This window comes from Salvelinus alpinus, chromosome 3 (genome assembly GCF_045679555.1).
Source record: "Salvelinus alpinus chromosome 3, SLU_Salpinus.1, whole genome shotgun sequence".
In the NCBI taxonomy this organism is placed as follows: Eukaryota; Metazoa; Chordata; class Actinopteri; order Salmoniformes; family Salmonidae; genus Salvelinus; species Salvelinus alpinus.
The window spans coordinates 34,429,690-34,447,550 of NC_092088.1; the positions used below are offsets into that span (position 1 = coordinate 34,429,690).

General features: G+C 43.8%; 1 protein-coding gene across 1 annotated transcript in view; it reads left to right on the plus strand.

The window, feature by feature from the left end:
* LOC139570592 (cadherin-23-like) overlaps nt 1–17,861 on the plus strand; it is a 587,919-nt gene that overhangs the window by 109,742 nt on the left and 460,316 nt on the right. The window contains exons 4-6 of the mRNA XM_071392575.1: nt 13,713–13,855; nt 14,063–14,110; nt 14,745–14,837. Coding sequence (XP_071248676.1) covers nt 13,713–13,855; nt 14,063–14,110; nt 14,745–14,837 — 284 coding nt within the window. The remainder of the gene's footprint in view (nt 1–13,712; nt 13,856–14,062; nt 14,111–14,744; nt 14,838–17,861) is intronic.

Here is a 17,861-nt window from a genome sequence, read left to right on the forward strand (position 1 = left end):
TGAGAGGATCCCCAAAACTAAAGGTATTTTGGTTTCAGAGCATTTTATTTAAAAAAAGAGAAGGTATATAGCCTATCAATGTGTAGGCACTGTATAATAAACTCGATAATTGTGTACTAAAAACGTGAATGTGTATTTGCAGAGCTTACAACCATGCCGACAACCATCCGTGGAGATCAGTGGACAAAGGGCTGGACAACGGGCCGCACCGAAATAGCGCATGGTTGCCAAGAAAGCGGTTAGTTAAGATAGATTCTTAAAATGTGTACAGCATTTGTGTGTTGGAGTCACTTTTAATTCTTAATTGATCTACCGTTTCTATCATAGGCCACTGTAATCGATGGGGGCTCAGGGCGGTACCATTCTCCTCATCTGATGAAGGTGCTCATGGGTGATATTCAAACTTTGAAGACCGAGATCGAGACATTGAAGGCAGACCATCAGAAAGAGAAACATTATCTGAGGGCAGAGAAATGGGTGACAGCTGTGGGCTCTGGAAGTCCACCTCCGACAGGCAGAGTCAACATACGTGGCGGGTTTGTCAGGTCGTTGGTTCACCCTGACATTTCCATTCCTCTTCTGACAACAGATCTTGACCAACTGCTCACCAGACACAGCAAGGGCCGCCCGGACCATTGTTCTGTTCTGCTGTTCCAAGGATGTGTAACCAAAGAGAGATACCACGAGTGGGCACAAAATACAAACTGGGATGGATCCCGAGGCAAATGTGGCTTACCAGTGAACCTCCGGGTGTTCATCATAAATACTGTGTCTCCGAAGTTTCCGTCCATGACTGTTGCAACCCGAAAAAGCATTACAGACTGAGTTAATGAGTACTTGAGGTCACCGAGAAAGTCTGGACATGGCCTGCTCTCCCTTATGTAAGGAATTAGGCACTTTCCCATGTTTACTACAGTATGTGCTGTATGGTATGTTTACTTGTCAGACTGCACAGTAGCCTAAAAAACAATATCTTCAAAATGCTTTAAATGCTTTATTATCCATATTTAAAAGCATATAGTGTACAATACTGTATTTCTTCATCAGCATCTTTATGCTTTCGTTAATAAAATAATGATAAAAATACTCTTTCAAAATGTCCATAACGAATGACTTGTACAAATATGCCATGATATTCTTGAGATATGTGTTGACTGAATATAAGCAAGTGATGTCTGCTTTTTTGCCTTTTTCTCACTCACTCTAGGTTAAATAAAAAATATCATTACTTTTTAAACAAAGTGTTTATTATTATTATTAAATCATTTAGAATTATACAAAAGTTCCTTAGGATCTGTGAGAATATCTAATGGAAAATGCCCCTTAGATATGAATTTATAATCCTCCAATCCTCTAAATGTAATTATTGGAGGAGTCACTGAAAAAAGTCATTGAAAAAAAAAAAATCGATATACTTTAGGCCTTCCATAGGCGAAATGAGTCTCACTAGGTTTGAGTAATGTCTAATGAAGGCAAATAATTTAGAATCCTCCAATCCTGTAGCCTACTCCCGACGTCACATTGTACTGGTTTTATTTACAAATTAGTGAGAATGTCTAACCCCATGTTGAAGAATTGCCTTTTTCTCGCTCACTCTAAATGAAAACGAAATTTCCAAAATATTGTTACTTTAGAATTATATAAAAGCCCCTTAGATATTCTCACAGATCTTAATGGAAAATGCCCTTCAGATATTAATATATAGTCCTTCAATCCTCTAAATGTAATTATTGGCGGAGAGTCATGTCATTAAACAAGAAAAAGAATCTCGCTATACTGTAGGTCTACCATGGGCGAAATGAGTCTCACTAGTATTGAGTAATGTCTAATTCTGTAGTAGACATCACAACTATGAAATAACACATATGGAATCACATTGTACAGCGCCATATTTTCCCTTCCATTCTAAGAGAAACCCAGAGTGTTTTTGGTTTTTCATGGAATAGAAACACCATAATATTAATCAAATTAATTAAGCAAGTACCAGTCAAACGTTTTGGACACACCAACTCATTCCAGGATTTTTCTTTATTCTTCCTATTTTCTACATTGTAGAATAATAGTGAAGACATCACAACTATGAAGTAACGCATGCCCTGCATTCTGTAGTACAGACATGGCCTGCTCTCCCTTATGTAAGGAATTAGGCACTTTCCCATGTTTACTACAGCCTAATAAACAAATAAACACATTTTGTTAATAAAATAATGATAAAAAATACTCTTTCAAAATGCAGATGTTGATTTAGTTATGGATCCATAAAGAATTACTATGGGAATAAATATCACTGATTTACAGAAATATTGGAACCAACTTGTCTAATGAAGGCAAACAATTTAGAATCCTCCAATCCTTTTATGCTGTAGCTTAATCTCGACCGTCGCCTACACCTGACGTCAAGTTGTACAGCGCCATAGAAACCATGAGGGTTTCCTTTTTCCTTTTTCTCTGAATAGAAACACCATAATATTAATCAAATTAATTATGCCAAATTTCTTCAAATCAATCCCATAAACTATGTTATTACAAAAAAGGTTTTAAATTCTCTGTAATGCCAATACGGAATACTATCAAATGCTTCTCAAAGATGCCCTCTGGTGGTCAAACTAGCAGTACCTTGCAGTAACAGGTGTGCAGCAGTATGATGCAACTTTTAAAGAAGGAACCACTGTAGACAGGTGAGAGGGGGGGAGAAGAGAAAATCTCTATTTAGGAGAAATGAGAAGCCTTGTAACACCACCGCGATAACCAGATGCTCTCGGACTATGAGAGAACACATAGTCCGATGATGAGAGAGCAGCTTTAGTAGCAGTGTTCTCTGGGGTCTTCCATGTCTCCGTCAGGGCCAACATGTGTAGGGACTGAAAGCCAATATAGGCTGAGATGAACTCAGCCTTATTGAGCGCAGATCGGCAGTTCCAAACGCTGCCGGAGTCTAGGAATTCCTAATGGGTTGTGCAGCGCTGGTACAATAAATTAGAAGAGTTGCGGCCATGGGGTTCTGTAAAACTTACAGGGAGAGAAGTGAATTGGGATAGAAAACACACATATACTTGCCAAAGCTACAAAAGAGCAAAATGAGATCATCAGAAAATAACTAGGTAAGATACTTAAGTGAAAGAGTGGTGTGGAGGCTTCCTCTCTTTCCTTCCTTGAACAACTCCATAGAAAAACATGGCAGAAGTCCGGTATGCCTTCTTTCTACAACATCATCGCGTGACAATACTACCGCTTACAGCTGCTGCTCTCCTTGCTGGTTCATGGCATGGCATTTCTCAACAACTCCACTCCTCCTGTGTGCTTTTCTAAAATCAAATTGTCTTCTGGTTTTAGAGATGCATGTATTTGTTTTTTATCAATGTGTTTATTGAGTTATTTTTAAAAAAAAGTCTATGTTCATGCTTATTGTAATGAAGCATATTTGTCACATTCTTCAGTGATCCCCCACCGGGGTCTGACAATCTGGATGGAAAATTGCTGAGGATAATAGCGGACGATATTGCCACTCCTATTTGCCACATCTTCAATTTAAGCCTACTAGAAAGGGTGTGCCCTCAGGCCTGGAGGGAAGCTAAAGTCATTCCGCTACCCAAGAATAGTAAAGCCCCCCTTACTGGCTCAAATAGCTGACCAATCAGCCTGTTACCAACCCTTAGTAAACTTCTGGGAAAAATTGTGTTTGACCAGATACAAAGCTATTAAATAGTAACCAAATTGACAACAGACTTTCAGCACGCATATAGGGAAGGATACTCAACAAAAATGGCACTTACACAAATCACTGATGAAATTGATGATAAAATGATTGTGGGGGCTGTCTTGTTAGAACTCAGTGAAGCTTCTGACATTATCAATCATAGTATGCTGCTAGAAAAACGTATATGTTATGGCTTTACACCCCCTACTTTCATGTGGATAAAGAGTTACTTGTCTAACAGAACATAGAGGGTGTTCTTTAATGGAAGCCTCTCACACATAATCCAGGTAGAAACAGGAATTCCCCAGGGTAGCTGTTTAGGCCCCTTGTTTTTTTCAATCTTTACTTTGAGTAAGGCCAGTGTGTCTATGTATGCGGATGACTCAACACTATACACGTCAGCTACTACAGCAACTGAAATTACTTTGACACTTAACAAAGAGCTGCAGTTAGTTTCGGAATGGGTAGCAAGGAATAAGTTAGTCCTAAATATTTCCAAAACTAAAAGCATTGTATTTGGGACTACATCTTGTAATGAATAATGTGGAAATTGAGGAAGTTGAGGTGACTAAACTGCTTGGAGTAACCCTGGATTGTAAACTGTCATGGTAAAAACATATTGATACAACAGTAGCTAAGATGGGTAGAAGTCTGTCCATAATAAAGCGCTGCTCTGCCTTCTTAACAACACTATCAACAAGGCAGGTCCTACAGGCCCTGGTTTTGTCGCACCTGGACTACTGTTCAGTCGTGTGGACAGGTGCCACGAAGGGGGACTCGGGAAAATTGTAGTTGGCTCAGAACAGGGCAGCACGGCTGGCCCTTAAAGGTACACGGAGAGCTAACATTAATGACATGCATGTCAATCTCTCATGGCTCAAAGTGGAAGAGATATTGACTTTAAAATTGTATAACTGCCTTAATTTTGCCTTGGCAGCAGCCAATGGGGATCATAGTAAATACAAACAGTAGAAACGTAAACAAACTATCAGTGGCGACAAATCATCAGTATCATAACACCAGCATAGGCCACTTGTATAAATGAATCACTGTCAGAAAATGGTTTGAATGGTAATCATTTATTTATTAACTGTTTTATTCGTTTTTAAGTTCTAGTGATAAATCATGCATTCCGATTCGATAATTGACACCAGATGTGTGTAAAATACTTTTTTGAAGGTTGTACTGATTATGATGAGCTAATGTTAAGCTATTTTCTGGCTTTGTGGAGCCATGTTTGTTGACATCATTCAATTCATTCTGAGTGTCATGTAAACGTCTGTCAGACAAAAGATATTACTGTAAAACAAGGTGAAGGGATGGTTCCACACTGCAGACAGTACAGACCCAACGTGTCTTGTGACCTATCCTTATCTTTGGTTGACACAGAAAATAATGGCAGCGCGCACAAACTCTACCCTCTAGCAAAAATTATTTAGATCACTGGTGAGCTCACACATGATGTGATGAATTCCGATCCCTCCGATGTCAACAACTACAGACCAGTATCCCTTCTTTCTTTTCTCTCCAAAACTCTTGAACGTGCCGTCCTTGGCCAGCTCTCCTGCTATCTCTCTCAGAATGACCTTCTTGATCCAAATCAGTCAGGTTTCAAGACTAGTCATTCAACTGAGACTGCTCTTCTCTGTGTCACGGAGGCGATCCGCACTGCTAAAGCTAACTCTCTCTCCTCTGCTCTCATCCTTCTAGACCTATCGGCTGCCTTTGATACTGTGAACCATCAGATCCTCCTCTCCACCCTCTCCGAGCTGGGCATCTCCGGCGCGGCCCACGCTTGGATTGCGTCCTACCTGACAGGTCGCTCCTACCAGGTGGCGTGGCGAGAATCTGTCTCCGCACCACGTGCTCTCACCACTGGTGTCCCCCAGGGCTCTGTTCTAGGCCCTCTCCTATTCTCGCTATACACCAAGTCACTTGGCTCTGTCATATCCTCACATGGTCTCTCCTATCATTGCTATGCAGACGACACACAATTAATCTTCTCCTTTCCCCCCTCTGATAACCAGGTGGTGAATCGCATCTCTGCATGTCTGGCAGACATATCAGTGTGGATGACGGATCACCACCTCAAGCTGAACCTCGGCAAGACGGAGCTGCTCTTCCTCCCGGGGAAGGACTGCCCGTTCCATGATCTCGCCATCACGGTTGACAACTCCATTGTGTCCTCCTCCCAGAGTGCTAAGAACCTTGGCGTGATCCTGGACAACACCCTGTCGTTCTCAACTAACATCAAGGCGGTGAAGCGTTCCTGTAGGTTCATGCTCTACAACATTCGCAGAGTACGACCCTGCCTCACGCAGGAAGCGGCGCAGGTCCTAATCCAGGCACTTGTCATCTCCCGTCTGGATTACTGCAACTCGCTTTTGGCTGGGCTCCCTGCCTGTGCCATTAAACCCCTACAACTCATCCAGAATGCCGCAGCCCGTCTGGTGTTCAACTTTCCCAAGTTCTCTCACGTCACCCCGCTCCTCCGCTCTCTCCACTGGCTTCCAGTTGAAGCTCGCATCCGCTACAAGACCATGGTGCTTGCCTACGGAGCTGTGAGGGGAACGGCACCTCCGTACCTTCAGGCTCTGATCAGGCCCTACACCCAAACAAGGGCACTGCGTTCATCCACCTCTGGCCTGCTCGCCTCCCTACCTCTGAGGAAGTACAGTTCCCGCTCAGCCCAGTCAAAACTGTTCGCTGCTCTGGCACCCCAATGGTGGAACAAACTCCCTCACGACGCCAGGTCAGCGGAGTCAATCACCACCTTCCGGAGACACCTGAAACCCCACCTCTTTAAGGAATACCTAGGATAGGATAAAGTAATCCTTCTAACCCCCCCCCCTTAAAAGAGTTAGATGCACTATTGTAAAGTGGTTGTTCCACTGGATATCATAAGGTGAATGCACCAATTTGTAAGTCGCTCTGGATAAGAGCGTCTGCTAAATGACTTAAATGTAATGTAAATGTAATGAATTGTTAATAGTAATTGCTATTAGCAATTCATATTGTGGTTTCTATCAGTTAAAAGTTGGCTAAATATGACTGCTTGTGTTAGCGCACTCTTTATTTAGCCCTAGGACTAATGTAGAATACATTTTTGGATGAGAATTGTGTTATGCTATTGCTGCTTCTGTGAATGTCTGAACATTGCATCTAAAAATGAACTGCTCACATTGACGACATAAAGTTGGTTATGAAGACTGTGTTTGTGCAAAATGTTTATGTAAAAAAAGTGTGGGCAGTTTAAACGCAAGTGTTCTAATCACACCAGTTTGAGCGCATGCTGCAGGGACCACGGTAGAATGGCCACTGTAGAATGCATCAAAGGATTATTATTTCAACGTATTTTGTTTTTTGTCGCACTGGTTTGCTTTATCTTGGCCAGGTCGCAGTTGTAAAGGAGAACTTGTTCTCAACTGGCCTACCTTTGCCTACAGGTTGCAGTGGTGGGTAGTATATGGGGCTTTGGTGACATAACGGATGGCACTGTAATAGACTGCATCCAATTTGTTGAGTAGAGTGTTGGAGGCTATTTTGTAAATGACATCGCCGAAGTCAAGGATCGGAAGGATAGTCAGTTTTACGAGAATATGTTTGGCAGCATGAGTGAAGGATGCTTTGTTACGAAATAGGAAGCCGATTCTAGATTTCATTTTGGATTGGAGATGCTTAATGTGGGTCTGGAAGAAGAGTTTACAGTTTAACCAGACACCTAGGTATTTGTAGTTGTCCACATATTCTAGGTCAGAACCGTCCAGAGTAGTGATGCTGGACGGGCGGGCGGTCAGGTGCGGGCAACGATCGGTTGAAGAGCAAGCATTTAGTTTTACTTGCATTTAAGAGCAGTTGGAGGCCACAGACGGAGAGTTGTATGGCATTGAAGCTCGTCTGGAGGTTAGTTAGCAGAGTGTCCAAAGAAGGGCCAGAAGTATAGAGAATGGTGTTTTCTGCGTAGAGGTGGATCAGAGAATCACCAGCAGCAAGAGCGACATAATTGATGTATAGAGAAAAGAGAGTCGGGCCGAGAATTGAACCCTGGGGCATCCCCATAGAGACTGCCAGAGGTCCGGACAACAGGCCCTCCGATTTGACACACTGATCTCTATCAGAGAAGTAGTTGGTGAACCAGGTGAGGCAGATATTTGAGAAACCAAGGCTGTTGAGTCTGCCGATAAGAATGTGGTGATTGACAGAGTGGAAATCCTTGGCCAGGTCAATGAATACAGTTGTACATTATTGTCTCTAATCGATAGCAGTTATGATATAGTTTAGGACCTTGAGCGTGGCTGAGGTGTACCCATGACCAGCTCGGAAGCCAGATTACATAGCGGAGGTACGGTGGGATTCAACATGGTCGGTGATTTGTTTGTTAACTTGGCTTTCGAAGACCTTAGAAAGGCAGGGTAGGATATATATAGGTCTGTAGCAGTTTGGGTCTAGAGTGTCTCCCCCTTTGATAAGGGGGATGACCGCGGCAGCTTTCCAATCTTTGGCGATCTCAGACGATACGAAAGAGAGGTTGAACAGGCAAGTAATAGAGGTTGCAACAATTTTGGCAGATCATTTTAGAAAGAGAGGGTCTAGATTGTCTAGCCCGGCTGATTTGTAGGGGTCCAGATTTTGCAGATCTTTCAGAATATCAGCTATCTGTATTTTGGTGAAGGACAAATGGGGGAGTCTTGGGCAAGTTGCTGTGGGGGGTACAGGGCAGTTGACCGGGGTAGGGATAGCCAGGTGGAAAGCATGGCCAGCTGTAGAAAAAGGCTTATTGAAATTCTCAATTATTGTATATTTATCGATGATGACCGTGTTTCCTAGCCTCAGTGCAGTGGGCAGCTGGGAGGAGGTGCTCTTATTCTCCATGGACTTTACAGTGTCCCGTAACTTTTTTGAGTTTGTGCTACAGGATGCAAATTTCTGTTAGGAAAGCTAAGGCTAACTTTTTCAAACTGCTTGTCTATATTGGTTCCTAACTTCCCTGAAAAGTTGCATATCGCGGGGACTATTTGATGCTAATGCAGTACGCCACAGGATGTTTTTGTGCTAGTCAAGGGCAGTCAGGTCTGGAGTGAACCAAGGGCTATATCTGTTCCTGGTTCTACATTTTTTGAATGGGGCATGCATATTTAAGATGGTGAGGAAGGCACTTTTAAATAATAACCAGGCATCCTTTACTGACGGGATGAGCTCAATATCCTTCTAGGATACACGGACCAGGTCAATTTGAAAGGCCTGCTCGCTGAAGTGTTTTAGGGAGCGTTTGACAGTGATGAGGGGTGATCGTTTGACCGCAGACCCATTACGGATGCAGGCAATGAGGCAGTGATCGCTGAGATCTTGGTTGGAGACAGCAGAGGTGTTTTTGGAGGGCAAGTTGGTTAGGATGATATCTATGAGGGTGCCTGTGTTTACGGATTCTGGGGTTGTACCTGGTAGGTTCAATGATAATTTGTGTGAGATTGAGGGCATCAAACTTAGATTGTAGGATGGCCGGGGTGTTAAGCATGTCCCAGTTTTGGTCACCTAGCAGCACTAGCTCTGAAGATAGATGGGGGGGGGGGGGGGGGGTATCAATTCACATATGGTGTCCAGGGCACACCTGGGGCAGAGGGTGGTCTATAGCAAGCGGCATCGGTGAGAGACTTGTTTCTGGAAAGGTGGATTTTTAGAAGTAGAAGATCAAATTGTTTGGGCACAGACCTGTATAGTATGACAGAACTCTGCAGGCTATCTCTGCAGTAGATTGCCACTCTGACCCCTTTGGCAGTTCTATCTTGTTGGAAAATGTTATAGAAAGGGATGGAAATTTCAGGGTTGGCAGAGTGTGCTGAGGCAGTGAATAAAACAAACTTGGGGAGGAGGCTTCTGATGTTAACATGCATGAAACCAAGGCTTTTACGGTTACATAAGTCAACAAATGAGAGTGGAATGGGAGTGGTGCTAGGCACTGCTGGGCCTGGATTAACCTCTACATCACCAGAGGAACAGAGGAGGAGTAGGATAAGGGTACGGCTAAAGGCTATAAGAACTGGTCGTCTAGTACGTTCGGAACAGAGAGTAAGGATCAGGTTTCTGGGCGCGATTGAATAGATTCAAGGCATAATGTACAGACAAAGGTATGGTAGGATGAGAATACAGTGGAGGTAATGTGTGGGAGGTGAAACTGAAGTGTTAGCTAAGGCATCTTGAGCAGGGCTAGAGGCTCTACAGTGATATTAGACAATAATCCCTAAACAGAACAGCAATGGACAAGGCATATTGACATTAGGGAGAGGCATGCGTAGCCGAGTGATCATAGGGTTCCAGTGAGTAGTTAAGCTGGCTGGAGACACGGCGATTCAGACATCTAGCAGGCCGGGAGTAGCAAGCTAGCAGAAGGGCCTTAGAGGTAAGTCGCGACGGAAGAAGTCTTTTGTATCCTTCTCGTGCGGAGCCTCGTCGTGATGGGTTAGTAGGGTTCCGTGTAGTAAAGGTGCCCAGTCCAATTGGCAAAATAGGTATAGTGGCCCAAGAAAATTGGCCGATGGACCTATTCAGCTAACAGTCCGATATGCTCTAGACAGCTAGCGGGCCGCGGTTAGCAGGCTAGCAGATGGGCATTCAGGGGACGTCGCGACAGAGAGGCCTGTTGCAAAAAGAACCTTCGGGCAGATTACGTCGGTAGTCCAGTCGTGATGGATTAGCAGGGCTTTGTGTGGTAAAAGGGGTCCATGCCAATTGGCAAAATAGGTATTGTAGCCCAATGAGTGGCTGATAGACCTCTTCGGCTAGCCGGGAGATGGGCCTAGCATGGGCTAGCTTCAGGCTAATTGGTGCTTGCTTCGGGACAGAGACGTTAGCTAAGAGTAGCAACTCGGATTGCAATTACCTAGCTGCGATAATCCAGGTGAAAAGGTTCAGAGCTTGCGGTAGGAATCTGGGGATATGGAGAGAAAATAAGTCCGGTATGCTCTGGTTTGAATCGCGTTGTGCAAACTGGCGAGAGATTTCCGAGCAAGAGGTTAACTGATGACCGCTAGCAGTGGTTAGCTGACTACTAGCTCGTAGGTGGCTAGCTTCTGTTGGGGGATTCTGTTTCGAAAGTAAAGAAAACTAGCAGATCCATACCACATTGAGTGAGGCGGGTTTGCTGGAGAGTATATTCAATTCGAGGTTTAGGAATAATATTATAAAGATATGCTTAGAAAAAAATATATATACACGGGACACGGGACAAGACGAGGACAAAGACGTCTGACTGCTACGCCATCTTGGATGTTAATATTATATTAGATAATACAGAGTCTTCTGAAAGTATTCAGACCCGTTGACTTTTCCACATTTTGTTACGTCACAGCTTTACACTAAAAGGTATTAAAATCCTCAGCAATCTACACACAATTACAACAAAGCGAAAACAGGTTTGTAGAAGTTTTTGCAAATGTATTAAAAATATAAAATACCTTATTTACATAAGTATTCAGGCCCTTTGCTATGAGAATTGAAATTGAGCTCAGGTGCATCCTGTTTCCATGGATCATCCTTGAGTTTCTACAACTTGACTCCACTTGGGGTAAATTTAATTGATTGGACATGATTTGGAAAGTCACACACCTGTCTATATAAAGTCCCACAGTTGACAGTGCAAAAACCAAGCCATGAGGTCGAAAGAATTGACCATAGAAATCCAAGACAGAATTGTGTGGAGGCACTGTTCTGGGGAAGGGTACCAAAAAATATCTGCAGCATTGAAGGTCCCCCAGAACACAGTTGCTTCCATCATTCTTAAATGGAAGAAGTTTGGAACCACCAAGACTCTTCCTAGAGCTGGCCGCCCGGCCAAACTGAGAAATCGGGGGGGAATGACCTTGGTCAGGGAGGTAACCGGGAACCCGATAGTCACTCTAACAGAGCTCTGGAGTTCCTCTGTGGAGATGGGAGAAGCTTCCAGACAACCATCTCTGCAGCACTCCACCAATCATGCATTTATGGTAGAGTGGCCAGACGGCCTGCTTGGAGGCATCTAAAGGACTTTCAGACCATTTGGTCTGAATGCCAAGCGTCACATCTGGAGGAAACCAGGCACCGCTCATCACCTGGCCAATACCATCCCTATGGTGAAGCATGGTGGTGGCAGAATCATGCTGTGGGGATGTTTTTCAGCGGTAGGGACTAATGGCGCAAAGTACAGAAATATCCTTGATGAAAACCTGCTCCAGAGTGCTCAGGACCTCAGCCTGGGAACGAAGGTTCACCTTCCAACAGGACAACGACCCTAAGCACACATCATACCCAAGAAGACTCAAGGCTGTAATTGCTGCCAAAGGTGCTTCAACAAAAGACTGAGTAAAGGCTCTGCATATTTAAGTTTATTTTTCATTATTTTTTTTGTTGCAAAAATTTCTAAAAACATACCACACATACAACTTAAATGTTACCAGTGGTGGCAACTCACCACAACTTGTAGTCTGTCATTATTAGCCATTTATTTGTTTTCATGGAAGCTGTATTTGTTGTGCTATTGATAATGATCAACTGCCATCAGTTGACTGTTCAGAGGACCGAGGCTGGAAATAGGAGAACACAGGTGGCTTGTCGAAGGAGGGCGCTGTTGAGGCGCTGTATTCTCCCCTACCAAAACGCAAATGTAATAAGTATGTCGCGTTGTCAATTATTACACACTGTACTGGTCTGTATGTAGCCAAATTCATTCTCAATTTTATACATCCAATTGGACTATAATATTAGAACATGTATGTCTGTCATAGCAAGTGTAATTTAGTTCCTCTGTGGAGATGGGAGAACATTCCAGAAGGACTACCATCTCTGCATCACTCCACCAATCAGACCTTTATGGTAGAGTGGCCAGATGGAAGTCACTCCTCAGTAAAAGGAACATGACAGCCCGCTTGGAGTTTGCCAAAAGGATCCTAAAGACCAGAGTCCTGGTCAAAAGTTGTGCACTATATAGTGAATAGGGTGCCATTTGGGACTAGCGTGCCATTTGAACCATGTTTTTCCACATGCAGTGGACATTTCCTTTTCAATGGAGGAGAGCGAGAGAGCTGGAGAGGGAGAGTGCGTGGGATAGGGTGACTTTTGCAGTTATTATTGATGAGTGTGTGAGAAAGTGCTTAATTTGCACAGTCTTCAACCAAATTCATATTGAAAGCAGCATAATTTGCATAAACCTCATTAGATGCAATGAGAAGGGTTCATAAATTGTAATATTAATTAGTCATTTTTGCCTCCGTTTCATGGTGAAAATTGATTATATTAATAAAAAGAGAAGGGTGTGTGATTGTGGAGCCTAATTGGTCTTTGTGTTATCAGCCGGGGCCTGGAAGTGACAGGCTTGATTTAGTTTGGCTTCAACTCTACAGTAGTCTCCAATGGAGAGAGAGGGAGGGAGGGGATGGAGAGGATACTAAATGTTAGTGTGCCTGTGCTTGTGTGTGTTTGCCTGCCTGTGTTTGCATGTGTGTTAGTGTGAATGTGTGTGTGTGTGTGTGTGTGTGTGTGTGTGTGTGTGTGTGTGTGTGTGTGTGTGTGTGTGTGTGTGTGTGTGTGTGTGTGTGTGTGTGCCATGCTGGTAAATACACTACACAACAACACTTTAACCTCTTAATGGCCCTTCATGTTCTCCGTGTGGGTGACTTGTCACTCTACCATAACCTATCCCCTCTCAGTGGCTCCTTATCTTCCCTTCAGTTTTAGTCTACCATAAATAACCTCTAGCCCCCATCCTCCATTTTCACGAATTATGGCATAGCAAGGAGTAATACAGCTGGCTGTCTTTTTTGTTTCTTGATATATTAACGTTGCAGCCGAAATGGAACCCTATTCCCTATCTAGTGCAGCCGGCCAAAAAAGTTGTGCACTAAATGGAGATTAGAGAGCCAAATGGGGAATAGGGTGCCATTTCACCCAAAGCAATGCACTAAATTGAGAATAGGGTGCCATTTTGGATACAACCAATGTTTCCTGGGATTGACCAATTACCCCTGTCTTCTCCTATGCATGTCAGGCACATCAGTGACCCAGCTGCAGGCGGTGGACCCAGACCAGGAGCCCCTCATTTTCGGGGTAGTGGGAGAGGAGGCCATGAGGTACTTTGCAGTGGAGAGAGACACTGGAGTAGTGTGGCTACGACAGCCCCTGGACCGCGAGGTTAGAAGACACAGGCACACACACACACTGCCGCACACACACAACCACCCACACGTGCATACACACACACACACACACACACACACAACCACCCACACGTGCATGCACACACACACACACACACACACACCCTGTCTCCGTTCCCTCCCCACACTCCCTCCTTCCCATATGAAGGGTTTGACTGACATCTCTCTCCATCTCTTCCAGACCAAGTCGGAGATGCAGGTGGAGTTCTTTGTGAGTGACAGCCAAGGGGTAAGAGCCAAAGAGCCAAGAATCAACACTGTTACACATGTCAAGCAGCTCACACACTGTAGATACAACTCCACCTGACCAACTATTATTCACTCTGACACCTGTCTCACATGCAACGTTCAAATGCTAAAACACACTGACACTCCACAACCCTATGGGTAATGGTTAAGACACTACATTCATTCTATGCATAGAGTGTGTGTAATACTTGTATGTGTCAGGGAGTTGATTGATTGTGTGTATGTTACTCACTCTGACACCTGTCTAACATGTACTGTTCTGATTTTTTACTTTACCTTCATTAATTAGGCAAGTCAGTTAAGAACAAATTCTTATTTTCAATGACGACCTAGGAACAGTGGGTTAACTGCCTTGTTCAGGGGCAGAACGACACATTTTTACCTTGTCAGCTCAGCGATTTGATCTTGCAACCTCTCGGTTACTAGTCCAACACTCTAACCACTGCCACACCTCTCCCTGATGCACTAAAACACAATGACATTTCAACCTACACATTCCTATGGGTTAAGACACCACCCTCATTCTATACATAGAGTAAGTGTATTGTGTGTCTGTGTATCTCTCTGTCTGTGTGTTTGTGTATTAAAGATTAGGACCTCTTGTGCTTTCGCAGGTGGTCAAAGACACAGTGAATATTCAGATAGGAGATGTGAATGACAACTCCCCTACTTTCCATGGCCAGCCGTACACAGTACACATTGCAGAGGTAGGCTACAGTCATGTATATGGAATGTGTAATAGCTACTGTATATAACTGTCCTCCCTAACTTGTCCCACTGTCCTTGTGGGGAACACTATCATTGTCCTCTGGAGTCACTGCGGGATGAAGTATCCCCTTGGTACAGATCTAGGATCAGTTTCCCTCTTACAATCCTAACCTTAACCATTGCTGGGGGAAATGTAAAACTGACCCAAGAAGTCTTGTGTTATGTGTGTGTGTGTGTGTGACAATTTTTTACTGATTTATGAGAAAAAGCATAGTTTCTCTTGCTCGATATAATACACAGACAGTGAGAATCTTTGAGTCAATGTCTCTGCATAATTGGTTGACTTATCAGACATGCAACCTTACAACAAGTTGGCCCTGCAAATGGCTGTTGACCTGCATGATAACCAACCACTGGTTTGGGAGTCCTCTTCTTTCTCATATTTGGAGAAAGTCATCCAAATTGCCATACAAATATTAAAAAAACTCTCCCTCTGCAGTGGTCCTCAATCTCTCCCACTACAGCTTTTCTTTCTCTCTCTCAGGCTACTACCTCCACTAAGTCTCTCCCTCCTATTTCAGTCTCTCTCTCCCACCTCTCATTCTCTCCCTCTCCCTCTTTTAGTCTCTATTTATCTCCCTCTTACAGTTTCCCTCACTCTGGTCCGAAAGAGGAGAGGATGGGGGGCAGTCTCACCTCCCTTCTCTCTCTCTCTTTATCCCCCTCTCTCCCTCCCTCTCTCCCCCTTCCCTTCTTTTTGCCCTCTCCCCCATCTGATTGTTGATATGAAGTAATTGCCAGAGTAGAGTAGAATGTTGGAGTCTGGAACTTCAAACAGAGGCTGAAATCTATCTCAGCCACGCACACACACATATCGTGTTGTGTTTATATTGAGTGCATAGCCTATCCCCAGTCTTCTCCAAATCTTCAAAGCCACTGGGATTTTCCCCCTCTTCAATCCATAAAGTCAAGCAAATAAATTCAGAGAAAGAGGGGGCTGTGTTGCCTGCCCTCTTTACCTCCTATGAGTGGAGAGTTGTCTCAGGTTTCTCTCTGTGTTTTTTCAAGGTTCTCTCAGGATTGTCTGAGGGTTCTATCAGGGTTTTCTCTGCATTATTTGAGGTTATCTCAGGGTTCTAGTTACAAAGAGCTGCTAAGGTTACATTTTTTATTTTAACCTTTATTTAATTAGGCAAATCAGTTAACAACAAATTCTTATTTACAATGACGGCCTACCCCGGACAACGCTGGGCCAATTGTGTGCCGCCCTATGGGACTCCCAATCACAGCCAGATGTTATACAGCCTGGATATGAATCAGGGATTGTAGTGACGCCTCTTGCACTGAGATACAGTGCTTTAGACCACTGCGCCACTCGGGAGCCCACAAATTGCTGCAACTATACCTTTGAATAGATAGAGGCCTTTAGGGCAGGCAAGGCAGGTTGTCCTTGCTGTAGGTACAGCATTTATAACATTTTGATTAGACTGTTCCGGTCTTGGATGCTGATTGCCTAAAATCATGTTCCAAGCCATGATTTATTTCATGATAAACCATGGCAAATGCCTGTTTACTAAAGTGTCACTATGCATCCATAAGTGTTTCCACTGTTCTTTTCACATTTCTACTGTCCCAGCCAGGCAATTCATGAACTTCATCAAATAATTTTATCATTATCTCAGGCCATGTTTGTGTATGATACATGTACTCCGGGCACCAGCTGTAGCTCACAGAATACTCAGTGCTAAGCCATGGGGGAGCCGAGGACGAGATGATGCAGTGAGGGTGTTGTGACTTCGTTCCCTGTTCTATCTTGTTTCCTCCATCCCCTCCCTCCCTCTCATCCCCTTCCTCCTCCAACAACTTTCTGTCCTCCGCATTTTTATGGCCTCATTACCTCTGTGACTTCCGGTGACCTCCGTTGGGCAAAGCAAATACGCTGCGACATCACTCCATCAACCTGTCACTCTCCGTATGTGCCACAGTAGCCGGCCAATCACAGATTATGACTTCCATCAGCAACTCTGAGACGATAAGCTAGTTCCTGAAGTTGACTGCAGAGAAAAACAGACAGGCAGAGAAGGATGGGGATGGACAGAGATGGAACTAGTTTGACGGAGAGGAAAAATAACAGAAAGGAGTGGAAAGAGATGGGAGTGAGAAAGAGAGAGATGTGGTATGTAGAGAGATACATATACAGAGACAGAGAGAAGGACATGGAGGAAAAAAGTAACAGTGGAAGGAATGGGAAAGAGCTGGAAGAGGGAGTGGGAACGTGAGATAAAACAGGAATACAGAATCCACAGACCTGTGGATGGGTAGGTGTAGAGTAGTAAAGACGAGAGGAGTGTGTGTAATTGAGAAGGTATAGAGAAGAGGAGTGTGTGTAAATTTAAGAGTTGTAAAAGAGGAGTGTGTGCGTGCTTGCGCTGGCATGCGTACTGTAATTGTGGGTTTAATTTGTGGTGCTATAAAGAGGGTGAAGGGGAGCAGGTGGGCTGCTAGCATTCCCTGTGTCAGCGCTAATGAGCTGGACAGATTTACAGCAACCAGCCATGGCACAGTGTGTGGAGACCGAGATAACTGTGCGTCGCTCTGGATAAGAGTGTCTGCTAAATGACTAAAATGTAAATGAGACAATGTTGTGTCTCAAATGGCACCCTGTTCCCTATTTAGTACACTACTTTTGATTAGGGCCCATCATATCATCCCATAGGGCTCTGGTCAAAAGAAGTGCACTATATAGGACATATGGTGCCGTTTGGGACACATTCAGAGACTATTACCCAAACACAATGTTCGACTAAAACAACAGATGGGCCTCATCCAAATTCCCCATTTAATGTAATGGTGGTAATAGTGCAGGGGTGGTGCATACTGTGTTTTTTTGTTTTTCACATTTTAGAGTAAGTTGTATCCCTATTAGTTTACTATTTGGTATGAGCCCAAGAAAGGTGATAATACTGTCTTTCAGTCCTATGATTCTTGATCTAAATCTAGCATAACACACTTTAAAGTACAAT